The following is a 19,664-nucleotide window of genomic DNA, read 5'->3' on the forward strand; positions in this document are numbered from 1 at the left end:
ATGTGACAAATATTAAAGAGCTTGAGACTTTTTTTTCAGGCTGTTTTATTTTAACAAAATTAACAAAATGGTAATTGCAGAGAGGTAAATTTCATTTTGATCATTACTACAGGGATACAGATGCCTTTCAATGAATCTTCAGGAGACAAAATATTTTGTCATAGCATAAATTGTTCTTAAAAGGTAGCTCTAATAAGTTTTTGCTAACATTAACATATACCTAATGTATATGTAATCACAGAGAGGTTTTCAAATATGGTACATGAATAATAGCATTCTGTGGTCTTTGTGTATGATTTCATAGTGAATTTTTTTTTCCCCCGAGAGTAAAAAAAAAAAAAAAAAAAGCGGTGTTCATAATGCTTAATTGCAAAATGGGATAGAGAATTGTGAAATTATTTTTAATGGAATCCACTTGATCATTTTTAGGAAAGACTTACCCATTATTGTTATTATTATTATATTATTATAAGCCTGAAGCTTATACCTTGATTGTGACCCAGTGTCTAATTAAATTTAAGACAACAAATGTATTTCAGTGAATTAAGGGTTATTATTTTTTTAAGTTCCTTGATGACATTTTGATCTAAGTTTTAGAAAATCTTGCAGTGTTCCACTTACCTAAAATCTTGCCAAGTGTGAGAGACTTAATTGCATTGAATTCTGTGCCTGAAGTCAGGAAAAACTTCATTCTTTCATTCTGGTTAACCTGTAGAATGGTTCAGTGAAGAGTAAAGTGGTATAATGGGGCAGATATTAGTCAAAGTTTGCAAAAAAGCAGATATAATCAAGGTTAAAAATGAAAGGAGCTGAGGGCAGCATTTGTTAGTTATAGTATAAAAACTATTTCAGAAATAGATGATTAGCTTCATCAGATCACTGACTATAGCTGCAATACTTCTTAAGCATCCCACTTAATAAACCTTTATTTATGTTACTGGTTTGTCTGATTCTTTCTTTTTCATCTATGAGATGAATAAATGCAGTAAGCCTTCAAAAACATGAAAAAGGTTCTTTTCATTAAAAAAGGCTTTCAACATTTAGTTCATAAAGATCAAATATCATACTGTAAATTCTCTGCCCCCAGGGTACCTATAGAACTACTTGTCTTCAAGCCTTGTATCAATGCATAATTAAGCAAACCCAGCTCTAGCCTCAAAATACTAACTTGTAACATCTAGGTTTTTAAAATTATAATATTAAAAATTAAGATTTCTTTACATGTTAGTATATAATACTAGCAAATCAAATCTTTCTATTTTATCACAAAATTTCTGCAAAAAATAACAAAAATCTTTTCCTTAATAGTCACATTGCTTTAATGTGAAAGGGTCCACAGAAAATAAGACAAATAAATAGGCTTAAATTAATTATCTAGATGTAATGTAGTTTGATATGTAATTTGAAACAGAAACCAGAATGCAAGACCCCCCCAAAAAAAATCAGTAGTCATATGCATTTCATAAATGTTGAAAAATTAACCATCAAACAATTAATTGGATTTTCCTATAAAATTGTGATATATTGACCTTTTGGAATAGACAAAATTAATACCAAAGGGACTGTCTAATGTAGATTTTCACTGTACATCATAAGTCTGCTATCCTTTGCTTTATTTACTTAAGATACTAAAGTACAGTTTATCTGAGGTAATTGCTTTGTAACTTTTTACTTAATTTTGCTTGAGGTATTCTACTTTTTTAAGATAACCCGCTTTGTGGTTTGTTTTTTTTTTTTATCTAACTGAATTACCTCTACAAAGAGCATTTCCTCCTCTCTATCAATCTTCATGTGTTGCAGTTGTCCATCAGCCAGGCTTTTGAGACTGATGTTGAAGATATCAGGATCTTGATGGCTATCCAGCTTGTACCTGATCTGTAAACTTCCTACAGGGTTAAATAGGGCAAAAAGATTAGTACACTGCATATAGAACAGACAGTGCAGTTCATATACAATAGTAATGTTGGAGGTAGGAAGTATTTGCAAAGAAAGTTAATTTGTGCAGAGATTTTAGTAAGTACTTTTATAATTCAGCTGAGAAAGGGTTGGTCGGATAACTCATATTAATGTGACTTATCAAATGGAATTCAGTACTGTAAAAGTACTGTTCTTTAATAGTGCTTACACTGTCTGGGCCTGTAAACTTCTGGCCATCTGCCATTTCACTTGGATGCAGTTAGCAACTTCTAGGTCACCTTCCATTTATTGTTAACACCCAGTGTACTGTCACAGACACTAACACACAGACTCTGCCACAACAGAACAAAGGCACAGCATAGCTTCCATGTCAGAGATTTCCTCTCAGCTGTAGCTAAATAGACTACAACTTTATACTCATCTTTTGGAAAGCAAGGCTCAGGCCATACCCAGGCCAGTCAGGAGTAAACCATGTTCCACCTCTCATGATGGGGAGGATGCTAAGGTTATTCTACATCCAAATCTGTATTTGGGAAAGCACACAACCTTCTTTGAGCACAGAACCACTGTGACTGCAAAGTCGCTGATAAACCCAAAGATTCACCTCAGTCTGTGAGGTTTTTTAATTAAATAAAAAATTTAATAAAAAGATCTAGACATAGAAGAAAGAATGAAAAGAAAGATATAACTAACACCCGATGTTCAGCATAAATTGAAACATCAATTATGTTATGTGTATTTTCACAGCAGTGTATACATGTATGGTCATAGGTATATAAGTAGCTTATGAAACTACTTGAATGTAATGACCCATTTAATTTGGAAATGGATAATGCACTTTCAAAATGTATTTCATTATTTAACATGAGAATGTCAATTAACATGGTGAGTGAGTAGCAGACAGATCAATCTTTTGAGTTTCATTTAAAAACTTTTAAAAAATATTCTACTGTATTTCTAGAGAATTTCCAGAAATAACTACTTCTGCCAACATGATAAAAATCAGTAGTAAAAATTGAAACGACACTAGAAGGAATGTTTTTCATGTGGAAAACACTGCTTAGTACAGCTGAAAAATAAATATATCATTCAAAGTAACAACAGAACAATGCTTAGTTTGTGATTCAGGTCTGGCAATCAGGGTTGGCAGCTATGATGTTTATTTTTGTTTCCAGATGACATATCTGAACACTCACCATTTCTGGTGAGAATGACTGAGAGGTATTCCTTGTAGAATGAGCTGACATAGAGCAGTAAGCTTGGTGTCCGCGTTGTTCGGAAGGCAAACGTAATTGCTTCTCTGTTCAGTGTCATGTCAGCATAGAAAGAAGAAGCGTGAGAACTGGAATTTTTAGCTAAGGTGTAGTATTCTTGAAAATTGTATGTGACAGAAGTGCCTGTCCCAAAATAGGCAGAGATCTCTGAAACACAAAGTAATTTGATTTTTAAATATCATGCACAACAGGACTACCTCTGTTTTCTATTTATTTCTGCTACAGAAGAAGACAAAATGTATTCTTTATGATTGTAATAAAGCTGAAAATAAAATATAAATGGAACTAATATTTAGAACTATAGCAAAAAATAAGACCCAACATGGGCAGACCAAGACCAATAAGGTAAGTGTCTTAAATATCTGTTGTATGAAGTGCTTCTTTTTGTCTAGTTTTAGACACACTTATGATTTTGGGTTTGTTGTTTGGGATTTTTTTCCCTTGTTTATCCATGTCCTCAAACCCAATATGTTTTCTCTCGTATGTATTATTCCTATAGGTTATCCCACACTTTCAGCAACAGGAGTCATTTTACCCATGCAAGTATAATAAACACAGATTGTGACCGTGAGTCTCCTCAGCTATTTGCACGGGAGGAGGAAAGGATCATTCCTCATTCAATGACATTAACACCACAGGTGAGCTAAGGTATGGAAGAACTTCACATGAGCCCTTCATACTTCTAGTGGCAATGGTGGCTGGATAGATGTTATGCTACCTAATTTAGAGGAACATTTAAGCCACAAGGTAGTGTGCATAATCCCTTTAATACATTGAGGAAGCAAATAATTTTTCATTAAATTATTCATTTAAATTATATTTAAATACAAAAAGTTCTAAATTTACATTCTTAAAATTAAAATGACAATTTATGGTCATAGAATCATAGAATGGTTTGGGTTGGAAGGAACCTTAAAGACCATCTAGTTCCAACTCCCCTGCCATGGGCAGGGACACCTTCCACTAGCCAATCTCCATGATGTTAATTAGATCATTTACCAGTATGACATCATCACCAAAGAATTCCTTTAAAATGGCTGAAAAACTAGGCTCAGCCCTGTTTTCACTTTGTTCTCACGATAAAAAGAATTTTACCTTCCGCATCTCATTTTCCAAATTTAGTCTTAGTTTTGAGATTGACTTACAAGACAGAAATTAAAAAATATTCATAAAGATACAGTCCATAACTTATAGTAATATTAAATAATCAAAGGAGTTGCATAACATTAAATAATGATGCTAATCTCAGTTGGAATGATCCTGCTTTAAGCAAAATATGTTGGCCACATCTCTAGAAGACAGTATTTAGCAAAACTTAGATTTTCTGAACAAAATGAGTTGAATGTTTCTCTACATTAGTGTAATACAAATATTTTACAAGCATTTAAGCGTCTCCTTAAACTGCTGTCAAGATCTTGTTCTGAACTGTATGGTCCTATTTCAATAACTGACAAAACTAAAAGACATGCTTGCCTTTTTTACAGAACGGCCCAGTATAGGCAGAGAAAGTGCAGTCACAGGAGAATCCACTGTATTTCTCTTTGCATTTTCCACCATTGTGACACAGTTTACCATAGCTGCTACAATGTCCTGGACAGCCTGGTTCAACTCCCGGTGTTATCTTTGCTCTCTCTTCCAGGTCAAGGGCCATTCCATTCAACTGTAACGAGCGAATGCATCCCAAAAATCCTTTCTGCCTGGATGCTGTTCCACCTGAAATAAATTTAAATGATCTTTAAAAGAATTAAATGCATTGATGTGCAAAAACGTGTTTATACTTTACAGCTCCTGAACAGTATATTATGGATTTTCAAGTTTCAAGCTTATGCATGTATAAATACTTATAAATAGCTTTAAAAGCATATCTGATTTGTTTTTTGTAAAGTAATTACAGCAAACACTTGAAGATTTAATGGTAAATAAGGATTTTGCAGAGTAAGATACCAAGCAATGATGCATACTTCTATTAACTGACAAAGGATTAAGATGCAGAATTTGGGGAGGAGAAGACAGGAGAAGGGAGAAAGAGAAAAGGAAGAGGGGAAAAGAGAGATGAGGGGGAGAAAAAAGAAAAAGAATAGCAAAGAAAAAAGGAAAAATAAAAGAAAGAAAAAAAAGAATAAAAGGAAAAAAGGAAAAGAGAAAAAAATATAAAAGAAAGAAAGAAAAAAAAAAGAAAGAAACAAACAAACCAAAGAAAAAAGAGGATTGGAGAGTGATGAGCTGTACAGTTTGAACTTTTTTATATCCTCCTGGCTATTCAACTGATTTGTGTCTCTGTCCATCTGTGTGTCTTTTGGTACAGATCACAGAACCCCACAGTGTGTGGCCTGACATACTCTGTCCCATATTACAAGCTGTGTCCATTCTTGGATAACAGGAATGTTTATCCCTCTCACTACAGAAGAATAGCAGTCAGGATAAACCTGATACCAAGCAGATGTGATAAGGATACAGGGCAATCCTAAGGCTAATTTTTGCTTCATTTGTTTTTTTCACTGTTTATTTTTAGGACACTTCCTGACCACTAGCATTTTTTTCATCCCGATTGCTTAGCAAGGTGTGCAGTCTACATACCATTTCTCTTGTCCTTTGTTGCACAACTTAATCATATTTCCCGTCACTTGCTCTCTTTTAAAAAGCAAAAGCAGAAAATACTGCACAATATGTAAGATTACAACTTATAATTCTCATGCATTTCAAATAAACTTCTGGTTTAATGTGGATTTCATACTTTTCTATTTCAAAGTTTGTAGAATTCTTGATGTTACATGGAAAATCTTGACATAGCTGTTCTTATTAACAGACGTAACAGCACAAAAGCATCTAGCAATATGAAGATTTGATGTTATCTCTTCTAAAATGAGCATTTTGGTGGGAGATTCAGGCTTTTGTTCTGGCTTGTTTGGAAAACCAGAGTATACACATCCAAGAAATACAGTGGTTTAGTCCAAAGAAATGTCATTCTTAATACATTAGTGACAGACTGATGCATGACTATGGCAGGTATTAGGTACCTGATGCTTGCTGTAGGAGACAACATTTAAGTAAATGAGTGAACATGTAAGTAAAGTGCCTCTGCTAATGCCATTCTTCAGATACCATATATTTCATTTTTCTCTAAATCCTTTCACTGGCTTGAGCAGACAATCCTGAGTCTGTACAAGCAGACTGTCAGAAAAAATAGTAAAACAGTAAATCTTACTACTCCCACCACTGAATCAAATTATATTTAATTGAAGAAATGAAAATATCTTATAAATAGTTTGGAGTTGTAAAAAGTTGCATTATCCAAAAGGCTTGTTCAACTCAAACACAAAATAAACTACACACCATATTAATCTACATGAGAGTACTACAGTTAATTGCAAAAACAGGTTACACCAGAAAACCCTTGCTTCAGTCATACCTAATCCTCACAAATTATGTTCAGGAAATGCATGACAAATTTTTCGAACGAATCACCATCATTTGTCATGTCACACTTCAAAAGCACTGTTTTATCAGAATAAAATTAAGCAAATAACATTTTTTGTCAGTTCTGCTCCAAATTATTTCAAAATAATTGTACAAACTCATAAGGGATTTCAAGGTACACAGTACTATAATGAATGTTACTACATTTTACTCTGGGATCTTCAAAAATTTTCAGAGAGGAAAAAAGCACACAAATCCAAAAGCAAAACAGAATCACTCTTCTAATACAATTATTCTCCTAAACATTATATGAGAAAATGAGCCACACAGAATGCTTGTAAATAAATCAGAACAGTTTTTAAACTGTCAGCTCAATATAGGTGAATGCACTGAATTTGTAATGTCAAAATACGTCTCCATCTCCATGGATGTTTCAAAGAGACTCCCATCTCATCATAAAAACTCTCTTCAAAAGATTCAGTTGTCACCTTTTTGTCTTCTATTTTTTCCTTTTTTCCACCACAACTAAGAAAGATTCTGTGAAATGAGTGCCTACCTACAAAAAGCTGGCTGTTGAGCTGCAAGCGAATATGCCCATCAGGTGGAGCAGTGTGAGACCTTTGAGGAAATTGATCTACTTGTAAGGATGCCTCTTTGATGTTTCTTTCGGCCTTCACGTAATGCCACTGGTTGTCATTTAAGGAAGTGAGTGATTGTACTGTAACTTCACTAGGTCCATTTCCAACATCAAATGAAAAAAGCACTTCAGAAGGAGCTAGAAAGAGGTCAGTAATAAAGGATATTTAAATTATTTCATAGTCAATTGGTTCACAAAATCACAAACACAACAAGTTACTTTAAAGTATAGCCTACTATTTACTGGAGCAAGACTGACTTAGTGGAAAATCCTACTTCAGGAGGCCTATCCTCAAAGCTCATTCTTCACACTCGTTGACAGTGAGAACAATGATTCATTCACAGCATGAAAATCAAACCTTTTCTGGACATCTAGAAAGCATAGTAGTCAAGAAACAGTAAAATGTTCTAGCTTCATTATTTTTCAGTTTGGATAAATAGCATCTCTTGACTACATGCTAATTGGTTATCATTGTTAACCGTATTTAAATTATCACCACTATAATTCAATCGACATCTTCTACTGTCTGTTTTACTCACAGAATCTCTACAAATATCAGAGGGTAAATTTCAACACAGTTTCTAAGGCTATGTATAATGTGAATTAAATTGAGCAATTTCATCAGCAATATTTCACATTATATGGTTTTATAGTTAGCTTAGAAAATCATAACTAAGTCTTTGCAGGTCAAAATAGGTAGATGAAATAGAAGATTGAGAATTATGACTATTCTCCCTGAAACAGTTTCTTTCACATACTCAAAGACAATCATGTATGAAAATAGGTAATTCCGAAAGAAGGAATTACCATAATTTTTAATTACTAAGGGATTAATTAAATGACTAGAGGTATGAGAAGATTCCATGAATCTAGAAGAAAGGTTCCCATTTGTGTTATTGAACTTTGAGAGAAAAGCAACCAGTTTGGAGTGGTCAAGGGAAATAAATCAGCTTCAAACAACATTTTCAAAGATTCACTTGCTGATTTAAAAAAAAAAAATAAAAAATCAATTGTTTGGGTTCTTTTTTTCACCTTTAAAAGATACATTAGACTTTTTATAACAGATCCGCTTTGGCCAACCTTTAGACTGAGTAATGCCACACACTTGCAATCCCTTAGACCCTGAATCTCGTTATTATAAACTTTTCTGTAACAGATGAACCTGAGAGACAAATGTGAAATGATAAATACACCAGGCATTTGACTCACTACATAAGATAGGGCATAATGTGAGGTCAATTTTTAAACAGAATGCCTTTTATAATAACTGATCTCTTCTGCATAAAGATCATCAGTTTTATACAATAATAAGAAATACATTGTGTCTAAAAATAGTTTCTTAGTAAAATGAGTTTCAGGATTAATTTGTTTCATTTGGACAAAGTTGAGAGCTCAGTTTCCCCTTACTGAGGGTTAAAAGGAAAAAAACCCACAACACACAGCAGGAGAACAAAGGCAATAGAAACTCCATGAGACAGGGTAAAGAGAATTTCTGCTGAATGTTACCTTCTGTAGGGAGGTCTTTGTAATCCTCTAGATACTGTTAGAGTGAACCCTGAAAACACAAATTCTGCTTTGAACTCACTGAATGTTCCTATTAAATAGCATATCAGAATAACAGATCTTGTAAATAATGTTACTGTTCAGATTTTAAAGGCAAGAAATAACGTAATATTGAGTTTGAAATAACCACTGAAATAATGAATTATATTAATATGAATAAATAAAACTAATATAATATTGAAAAAAGAGAATTAATCTCAGAAGTTCCAGAAATGAAGGGACAAATAGCAAGGATGGCTGTATAGTCATCTGCTGGAGTGTCTGAACTTTGACCAGAAAATGTGAAAAATATATTCAATTAACTTTTTATAATATTTTTAATATTTCTGCTAAAACTAGCTAAACAGCAAATTTGGAAGAAATTTAACATTTATATTCACAGTGGTAGGACCACCTGTGAAAGGTATGCCACAGGACATGGAGAGGTGCTGATTGAGTTCTAAAATTTGTCCTCCTGTGACAAAGGATTGATGCAAAGAGCGCTTAGGTCATTTCATGGATGGCAGAGGAGGGTACATCCAGGAGTTCTCTTCTGGTGCAAAAATATTTTGTGGGCCCTACCTAATTTGGTATTACTCAAAAATTTTCTGAACATTATAACTTTTCTGAACATTGAAATTTTCTGAACTTCTGTGGCTCTGATGATTTCATAGGCAGAACACAGCTATAGATTGGCAAAGTGGAGCAGAAGATGCAGTTGATGGTAATCATGGAGAGCGTTCGGTGTCTAGTGATTAAAATAACTAGAATGCACAGTCATTGAGAGCCATTCAGAGTATTAAGGTTAGACATTACATGAAGAAGCAGAAAGTGATTACCAAGTAATATGCTACAGAATACAAACCCAAGCACTTTCCATAAAGTAAACAACTGAATTTCACTTATCCTAGACAGTTAGTTAATAACTAGGGAAAAGATCAACAATTACTGCATATTGGACTCTTCAGAACTATTTCCAAAGCAACTACAGAAGACTCTTCAAATTAATACACCATAGTGTTCCCAACCCTACGTCAAATTTCTATTTAACTCATTGTTTTTAAATATGAAATAACCATTCAGTGAGCACACAGTATAAAATAGTTACTCAGACTTTCAGCTATAGGATGTAACCTCCAGTCATATAAGTATTTAATAGGGTACTATTCAGAGTTGAATCGGTCTTGTTGCTTTCAACCACTTCTGCAGAATACCACAGGAACTCAGATAAAAATCCAAAGACTAGAGTTCTTCATAACTCTGTAAAAAAAACCATATCAAGTATTTTCTTCAAGATGATTCACTTCCTCTGTGTTTTAAGATACAGTTAGGATTCACACCTCCATTTTTGTAAAAACTTTCTAAAATACTATACACAAATGCACTGTGGTGTTTATAACTTCACTAAACAAAACAAACAACACTAAACTTCGCATTTCTTATTAAGACTCTTCGGCAAAGTTAGACCTAAAGCTCTAAAGATCATTATGTCATAATGAAAATAATTAGATATAAAGCTTTAGAACAATCAATAAAGTGCTAAGAAGAATCATTGTGTTCACAAGTGTGGAATGCCAAATATTAATGGCACAATGAATTTTAAATAAATTCTAACATCCTTATCTTAAACATTGACATTTTCATTAACCATTGATTTATGTGGAACTATTAATAGAATATCAAGTGTAGGCTGGTGATTTACATTCAAATCTATTGTAAAAGATTATATGATGATGAAATCTAAATAACCCTATACAAAATGAAATGTTCAAGGGGATGTTTTTTCTTTTTTTTCTTTTTGAGGGGGAAAAAGGAAAAGGTACTTGTGATGGAAATTTCTATTGCTTATTTCTGACATTACACTCAGTGCAAACATGTGCAACTCTGTGTGCACTACAAACAATCCTACCCATGGTATGCAAAAATGTATATGCCTCTATATTCAATTAATTAAGATGTTTCTGGAAAGGAACAAATATCTCTACATGCTATACAATAATGAGATGAACTTTGTTTTTCTCAATGCTAAAAATACAGACCAGTTCAGCCTTTCACTTTCTCCCATCCTCACTTGTAACAAGTCATAGCAAAAACAAAAGTATACAGTAGTTTGGATGCTTATTAATGAATGGTACAAGTGACATGAGTTTGTCTGCATATTATTATTCTGAAGAAAGAGCAATGCTTTTCTCCCAAGTTTCTGAATAAATTTACTTCTCAGAAGCATTCCTTTAATGATTCCATAATTCAACTGTTTATTTTGAAAATGTAAAATCATTTATCACTCAAGAATGTAATAACTGGTTCAGAGATTCTGCACCTAAGTGCTGACCTAGTACATTTTCTGTATTGCATTACACAGAGGTTATAGTGCTACTGTGTTTTCACCTGTTCTCAGGACTTTAACAGAAAGCAGCTCATACTCTTATTAAACATGGCAAAACCATTGTTGCAAACAGGGTATTTTTCAAATAAATCATTACAGTTTAAGATAACACAAACCAAATTGATTAACCATTATGCAATATTCTATCATTAAACTGGTACAGAAGAGCACAGTAGGTATTTCCCAGTTTGTTTCAAAACCTTAAAGTATTTGTATCAGCAAAAAACCCCAAAGCAAGCTGAATATTTCACTTTTAATAAAGGTGCATTAACTTTTCTATGGTTATTTTGCTTCATATGTTATTATATATATATATTCATTTCTACACCTCACTGGAACATAATTGAGTGTGATAACACAACGGATTTGTAAAAAAATAAGGAACTGTCTAATCCCAAGTTAAAAAAAGAGTTCTGAACTCTTACAGGCACCTATCAATTATAAGACTTTTTCATTTATGTGGCATTCAAATTAATCAATTTTTTTTTTTTAAATTACTTCATCCTTTTACACACTCTCCCTTTTAATAATGAATAATATAGTACTAAAGCATCAAGTCAGCTAAGATAAAAGCTTTAACTTTATGTTAGTCCTCTTACTGAATTTAGTGAGACATTTAATTTTCTCTTGTGCAATAAAAATTTATTCATATGTAAATGTCTAAAGATTTGGGCATGTACAAAGAAAAGAAGAAGAAGAAAAAAAAGATGAGAAAGCGTGACTAAGCTAGAACATTGTGCCACAGAAGGTATGAGTTAGATGTTGTGACTGAGTTAATCACCCACATGTAATGCTGGGCCTTAAAACCTAGAGGGAGAGAATTTGGTGGCAGGGATGCAGTGAGTAAGGGAAGGAAGAATAATCTGAGCATTCAGGGTCTAATTGCTGTACTTGTAGGTTAAGAATTCTTTAGGGCAGAAATTATCTTTGAATAGATAGCTGTTTAGTTTCAGTGCTAGAATTTTTGGGGTGACTATAAAGCTCCAGTAGCAGTAGTAAAAGTAATAAAGCTAGAGAGCAGTTTTAAATATCCCCCCTTTAAGATAATTCTACTAAAAGTCAGTTATATTAACAGTGCTACTACTAATAATAGCAACAGTAATAGTAATATTTGTGTTACTTACAGTATAACTCTATCCTTATGAAATCTTGAATTCCCAGATTTTCTAAAAAAACTCCTGAGGAAGCAGTAGTTTTAAAGAAAAATGAGATATCTGCACTGAGCTCTCCATGGAAGGTGGGGAAATGCAGGTACGATGCCTCTGTGTTGAAGGATGCTGAATTCCAAAATGTTCCTGGTTATCAAAATGAAAGATTACGTGATAGATAAACAGTGTTATCTAATATTGCCAGTATAAGTTTTATAATCATTTAATCAAAGGGAAATGCCCAGGTGTAGGAAGGGGTTACATTGTTCAGAGAGTCTAACTTCTACAGAAGCCTCATGCTTAGTTTATAAAACAAAAAGTGGTAGTTCCTGGAGACACAGAAAAATGATTCAGCAAGAATAATTACTTTGTTCAGTTCAGGCAACCAAAAAAAAACAGTCAATGGGAAATAAAATGCCTGGCATTTCAGCTAGACAATCCAGTTATGTCATGATGTATCCTTTTATGAAATAAACATTGGAGTTTTGAATGAGGTACTATACCTCCATTAGCTAGTATACACTGTAACTGTGACAGTATATTTCTCACATAACAAGTAAAAAAGTTTTGTTATTGTTTTACTACATTGCACAAAGAGGCGGGATAGAGCTCCTAGTAATTACTGTGGAAGAAATAATTAAATCTTCTTTAGTTTTCTGCAGCTCAGAAATTCATGAGTTCTTGCTTACATGATAGATCCAATGTAAATAATTTTTACTTATAAAAAGGTTACAAGATCAAACAGATATTTCCCTGGTTTCATTTTTTCTTTTAGCTGGCATTTAATCATAATTTTTTAGATTTCATTCTTGATTATTAAAAAGTTTATGGAAAATCTGTAACAACACCCTCTTCTAATAAGAACAATCTGCATTTATGGAGTTCAGCTAGGTACCTTGTTATTATTGCTGAATTCTTACAGATGTATCTGTACTTCTTTATTGAGCTATATTGCTCTCTAAATCAAATAAGGCATTCAGTACCTTTCTGTCTTACTTGAACAAGGCCATTGCACATTCTCCTAATAATCCTATGATCTGAGCCTAAATACTATACAAAATTGTGGTTTCTGCTCTAGGCACTCCCTGGTTTTAGTGAGGGGACATTTTTTTAGTTATTTTTTCTTTAGGTTTCTCTCTGACCTGCAAAATCAAAATCTATGATACAGTGTGACATAAAGGACTGGTCCACAACCCAGTGAAGTAAAATCAGCCCATTCACTAATTCCTCCTGACTTTTTAGCAGAGTTTTAATCAGGGTTCAGATCCCATACCTAGAAAAAGCTGCTTGGCTGTATGTTTGTGCTTATTCTGGTAATTCCTTGCTGTGACACCCACCATCTGGGAGTATTGCCAGACATCACAAGTTAGACCAGCTCTCAGGATAACTTTTACATGGCAGGGCAGAGCTGTGAATAGATGGCTCAGATTGTGAAAGTATAGCTTTGCACCTTCCTCTCCTTGCTGTCTGATGGGCTCCTTGGAGTTATCATCCTGTGCAAAATGCTATCGACTGAAAGCAGCAGCCTTACATATTGAGATCAATTTTAAGCCTGTGTTCCTCAACTGTTTCAGGTCATGGTTTCTATACAGCAAATTTCACCACAGTTATGACTCAAGTATATAATGGTGATTTAAAAAACAATGAGCTGGCTGTTACCAGTAATTCAAACACTAGGAAGTTTAATACTAGTAATTTATACAAAATTGGTAAAACATTACTAGCAATTAGAAGAGAGACAATAGCAGCAGTAACAGTCCAGTAATGATACAATTAGCTTCAATGAAGCATTTGAATGATCTCTGGGGGACAGCAGGGATAATAAGTTTTTTTCTTCCTCTATTAATTTCCTGTCTTATCTAGCTCTTCGTTTTCTCAGCTCTGAAAATTGTGTGATTTATGAATGTTAAGCTACGTTATTCTATCTAACCCTCTAAAAGGGTTAAATACCAAAGTAGTAAAAGTATATTATAATGTAACCTATGTAGGGATAAATCACGGGGGGAAAATAACTTCTTCAATTTACAGTATCTAGCTCACAGTCTCTTATTTATTTTTCTGGGACTGCCAAATGCCATGTAGTTAATAAATCAATAATATTTAGCATTTTATCTATTTTTAAAACTTCAGTCTTACTATGAGTAAAAAAAAAAAAAAATCCTCTTTGTTATAAACAAAACAGCAGCATATCTATATTGCAAAAATGACTTTCATTTTTGGCATATAGCAGCTAGTTTTAGCAACTTAAAATTGTAAAGTGAAAGAGGGACAAATGAGAACAAGACAGATAATTAGCCACTTTGATGTTGCAAATATAATAAAAGTAGCACTCAAAACAATTGTTTTTCTACAATTTCAAATTTTAGCAGTCTTCAGGTTTTTAATGAAAACTGAAATCTATTTATTACTTGTATCAATTCTTTTTGATATGCCTAAGTGTTGCAGCGTCATTCTTTCAGTGTGAAACTCCAACATAGATAGTGAATGTTGAAGCAGAGAAAATAAAGTTATGTTGCCAAAAATATTTTTTGTATGTAATATTTTTACTAGTGTCCCTTTTCCCTAAACAAAAAACAAACAAACAAAAAAACAAATCTCAAATTGACATGACACATAAAATACTACACAGCTTTTACACACTGATATAGCTAAGGGATACTGCTGTTAATCTGGAGGTGCTTGCTGTGTTTTGAAAACAACCGTAGTGCTTGTAAAGATAACATTCAATGTACCTTCCATCTTTTCTATATTCTCCCTTTTAGAGAGATTTTGTGAAACACTTAAAAGGTACCGAGAGAACTTCCAGCAGAGTGTGCTCTTCTGTCTAAGAGCAGCTTCTGGTTTCTGGTACATTGACAGGATCCTCGAATTTCACTAGAATGTCACTGTGATCAGATTATAAATACACAGCAGTAATAATGTAGAAGGTTAATACCGTAGAAAGCATGCTCATTCAAAATTGCAGATTCCATTAGCCTGTCTGATCTACGCTACTGGGTTATCTGATCTAATGTAGCAGTAGATGATGAGGATTTTCCCTCTTTGATTTTGTCTTTGGTCTGCTCCTACCTCCTTGGTGTCTTAAACTGACATTTAACTTATGTGATCATCTGTTACTTGCATTTGGTTGGTTGGTTGGTTGGTTTGGTATTTTGTTTTGGTTTGGGGTATGTGGGGTGTATGTAATGTTGTATGCATGCTTCACTATACTGTGCAAAACCAAGCAGCAAAATCATCACTACCTATTTTGTTTTAGTTACATCTATTTCTTTCCATATTTCCCCAAAGTTTCTGTCAGTTTTGCTACACACAAAAATTTCACTTTGAGTGCAGCAGAGAGCAGGCCAAAATTACTGAGCTGCACAAATTACTTCTTCAAAAGCTATGCTCCTAATATTATGAAGTCTGACCAGCTGGCACCTGTTTGCCTCTGAGGATGTGTAGAGTTCAGCTGCCCCACCTATATCACTGCTTCCAGCTCTGCTACATTGCTTATTATAAGATTCATAGATTAAAAGACTAGAAGGCAAAACTGAAATAATCTGATTTTACCTCTGATATGCTAGAGAATGTATAGAAATTCCCTGATTTAATTCATGTTTGTAAAAGAGTATGTAAAACAAATATTTAATCAATTAAATTTGAATTTGTCCATTTATGGGAAATTCACAAATGCTCTTACTATCTATTTTTATGTGTATTTATGTCTGCATATACACTCAACTCACTGGCCTAACTTCAAATCCTGACCACTGGATCTTTTTCTGGCTTTCTCTCCTGCTTTCAAGAGCATTATTTGAAAGTTCTTGCTCTGTGGAACTCCATTTAAGTTGAGCATATCATTTCAGATTTTGCCTGAATTAAGTGAAGATATTTAGCTTAAAAGACTTTCAATAAAAAGTGCCTTTCAACTTCTTTAAATCCTTAAATCTTACATCCTTTTTATATAGTGTAAAACTAAGAACAGACTTGTATTAAACTTCTTGATCATACAGGAAATAGTAAAGAGGATCAAAATAATGTTGATTACACTGAGGTTAGAGCAAAAATAGATCAAAATTATACAGCTAAGTAAGAGGAATCAAAATTACTATATCCAAAGCTAAAATTATTATATCCAAAGCTCACACTATTTTTTTTATTTAAATGTGGAACTGGGAATTCACATTGAATGGATTATCTGCTCACATTTATCTGTTTGTACTATTATTTTGCAGTTGAATTTGTTGATCTCCCCCTATTTTTATTATTTTTTATTCAACCAAGTATATGACACTCCTCCAAATGTCTTACTAGATTCTAATACCACTCCATCAGTTTGCCTTTACCACTACAGAAGTTCCTCAAAAGTGTGGCCAAATTTACTGTAAATAAACTCATATTAAAGGATATATTATCTTTAAAATGCATTGTCCTATCCTTATATTCAGTTTCATTCAATTAAGATCTGTACCATCAATTCTATTTTTGGGCCAAGAATCAGTCTGATATTAACAGATTATAATTACCTGCTGATTACACATAATTTTGGACCATTAGGTTTCAGGATATATCTGTATGTCCTAATAGGTATTAGAAATTCATAGTAATTAATTGGAGTACTTTCAGTCAATTCTTGCAGGGAAAAAAAAACAACAAAAAAAACCTTGAATGGTGTGTTTTTTCTAAAAATCTACTCATACTAAGTAAAGCTCTTTATCACACTTTATCAACATGTGGCTTTTTTCTTGAATAATATAAAAAATAATAGAGATGCCTTTTCTATTTTATTTTTTTTTTAATGAAAACCATGATATATCTATTAGTGCTCCCAAATTTCTTTTGTCCTCTTATACTTCAAAGTCTTACCTGTTACCCTATTCAGCTGGTATAGGTAAACTCTATTCTTAACTTTCACTATATTTAGATATATTTTTATAATCTGATACCAGCAGTGCTGGCATGCAATTTATTAGAATATTATATTGTTCCACAGAAAAGGAAAATACAGTGATATATTTTAAATGTTAGAGAAACAGGTGAGTGCTACTCACATGTGTACAGACGAGTGTCACTCACATGTGTACAGACGAGAATGTTTCTACTTCCATTCACCTTGGCATCTTAGAAATAAAGATAGCTAACTATCACAAATGCAGAGAAAAATCATTATTATCATGGAATCATAGAGTCATAGAATGGTTTGGGTTGGAAGGAACCTTAGAGATCATCTAGTTCCAACCCCCCTGCCATTGGTAGGGACACCTTCAACTAGCACAAGTTTCTCCAACCCCCATCCAACCTGGCCTTAAACACTTCCAGGTATGGGGCAGCCACAATTTCCCTGAGCAACCTGCGCCACCGCCTCAAAAACCTCACAATAAAGAACTCCTTCCTAATATCTAACCTAAATCTCCCCTCTTTCAGTTTAGGGTCATTACAGTTTGTTCTGTCACTACATGCCCTTGTATGAAAGTCCCTCTCCAGCTGTCTTGCAGGACCTCTTTAGGTCGCTGGAAGGTTGATGTAAGGTCCTTGTGGAGCCTTCTCTTTTCCAGGCTGAAAAAGCCCAGTTCTCCCAGTCTGCATTCATAGAAGAGGTGCTCCAGTCCTCTGATCATCTTCATGGCCCTCCTATGGACTTGCTCAAATAAGTCCATATTCATATCTGGATGGAACTTTGTACATTAAAAAAACCCTCTAGTGGTATTGCTTTTGCTATTATTTTTCTTTTATTTTGTTACTTTTGCCTGATTTGTTCTAGCAAATATATAGTTAGGCTTTCTAACAAAAGACTTCATTGAAGTGAGTCAATCCATAAAACCTAACAGAAAGAAACAAGTACAGAAATGCAATGTTAAATAAAAGAGTCAAAATAAAAAATGTGCAATGAAGAACAGGCAACTTCCTCTGGACTACAATGATACATGATTTATTAGAAGCACCAAATGAAGTAACTCTGACTCTGAAACTTAGCCAACAGTGGTTTATGAGAATTCACTTAAAAAAATATTTATGGATCTGCCTGATTCTGTTGTAGGCATAAACAATTATTTTAATCTCTAAATGGATTTCCTACAAGGACTACATTATTGACATATTTAGAATTTATGATCTTTCAGTTTCAAATCATTTAGTGAAGTCTAATTGTACCACAAATGCAAGTAAACCTTCTCCCATACTTTTTCATATGGTACGCCAGTGAGCAGTTCAGAATAACTTATGTCTTCCAGAAAGAATAAAAAAAGTGCTTAATAAAAGAATATACTCTAGGAAGTAGAATTGTATAATTTAGTTGTAGAGAGTGAGAAAAGCAGAAATAAGCAATAATCTCTCTGGAGAGTTCTCAAATCACACTTGTGAATCCAAAATGATACCTTTTTGTTTGACAGCACTTATGAGAAATGGGTATTTTCTACTAGATCTTTTTTGTGCTCTCCACCTATCCAAAGGTGAAAAGAAAATAAATGTCATTAACAGTGAATTTAATTAGGGCCTCATGGTTGTCTCCAACCTCAGATTAGAAAAACAGTCTTAATAAACAACTGCTTCTTTCCTGAAGTTTCAAAGTGCTATATTACTGCCAATCTTACAAGACAGTTGAGACTTCACCAGTTTCAACCACTGTGAAATTTAACATGTAGAGCTCAGAAACTACTACTATAACTACTATACATTTTCTGGAAAATGAAACATTAATTTTTTCATAAAAACCATTGCTGATATATAAAAACCAGCGCAAAAAATTCCAGCAAGTTGTACACTCAGTCATTTGCAGTATAATGATTAAAATTATAAGATAGAATACTTATTTTAATACATATAATTATGTTGTATATAATAAAGTGTATTAATGTAATTTTATATATATATTATGCATCAGCCATTACATATGCTATAGTCCATATTATCTGTCATTTTAACATAAATCATGTAGAATGATATAGTGTGCTAAGTATAGAATATAAATAATTTATTATATGTTACATATGATATATGTTATGACTTATGCATCAGATTATATGACACTTTAAATTTTTATATTGTATTATGTATTATCATACAATCAACATTTTTACTCAACAACCTGCACTTTGGTTTTATGCAAAAATTCTATGACTTTACATTAATATTTCCTTCAGAAATTTCTCTCAAATTTTAGTCCCTACCTCCCTGAAAGCATGGCATCTCTTATTATCTATGTCTTTATGTGATATAAACAGCTGAGAAATATTGCACTATTGCTGTTTTTATTTAAAAATCAAAGTGAACATTCCTTTTAAAATTTTTACTGTTATTACCATTAACTGTTATATTCTGCAATGTCTTTTCACTGAGATTATTTTAGTTCCAAATTTCTGAAG

General features: G+C 33.2%; 1 protein-coding gene across 1 annotated transcript in view; it reads right to left on the reverse strand.

The window, feature by feature from the left end:
• The window catches only part of CNTNAP4 (contactin associated protein family member 4), a 227,594-nt gene that overhangs the window by 17,313 nt on the left and 190,617 nt on the right, over nucleotides 1-19,664 (reverse strand). Inside the window, exons 16-21 of the mRNA XM_062624584.1 lie at nucleotides 12,298-12,468; nucleotides 7,165-7,383; nucleotides 4,665-4,904; nucleotides 3,114-3,338; nucleotides 1,753-1,886; nucleotides 622-709 (exon numbers count right to left, since the gene is read on the reverse strand). Coding sequence (XP_062480568.1) covers nucleotides 622-709; nucleotides 1,753-1,886; nucleotides 3,114-3,338; nucleotides 4,665-4,904; nucleotides 7,165-7,383; nucleotides 12,298-12,468 — 1,077 coding nt within the window. The remainder of the gene's footprint in view (nucleotides 1-621; nucleotides 710-1,752; nucleotides 1,887-3,113; nucleotides 3,339-4,664; nucleotides 4,905-7,164; nucleotides 7,384-12,297; nucleotides 12,469-19,664) is intronic.

This window comes from Pezoporus occidentalis, unplaced genomic scaffold, assembly GCF_034315485.1.
Source record: "Pezoporus occidentalis ecotype Australia unplaced genomic scaffold, CSIRO_AGI_Poc_V1 ctg27, whole genome shotgun sequence".
In the NCBI taxonomy this organism is placed as follows: domain Eukaryota; kingdom Metazoa; phylum Chordata; class Aves; order Psittaciformes; family Psittacidae; genus Pezoporus; species Pezoporus occidentalis.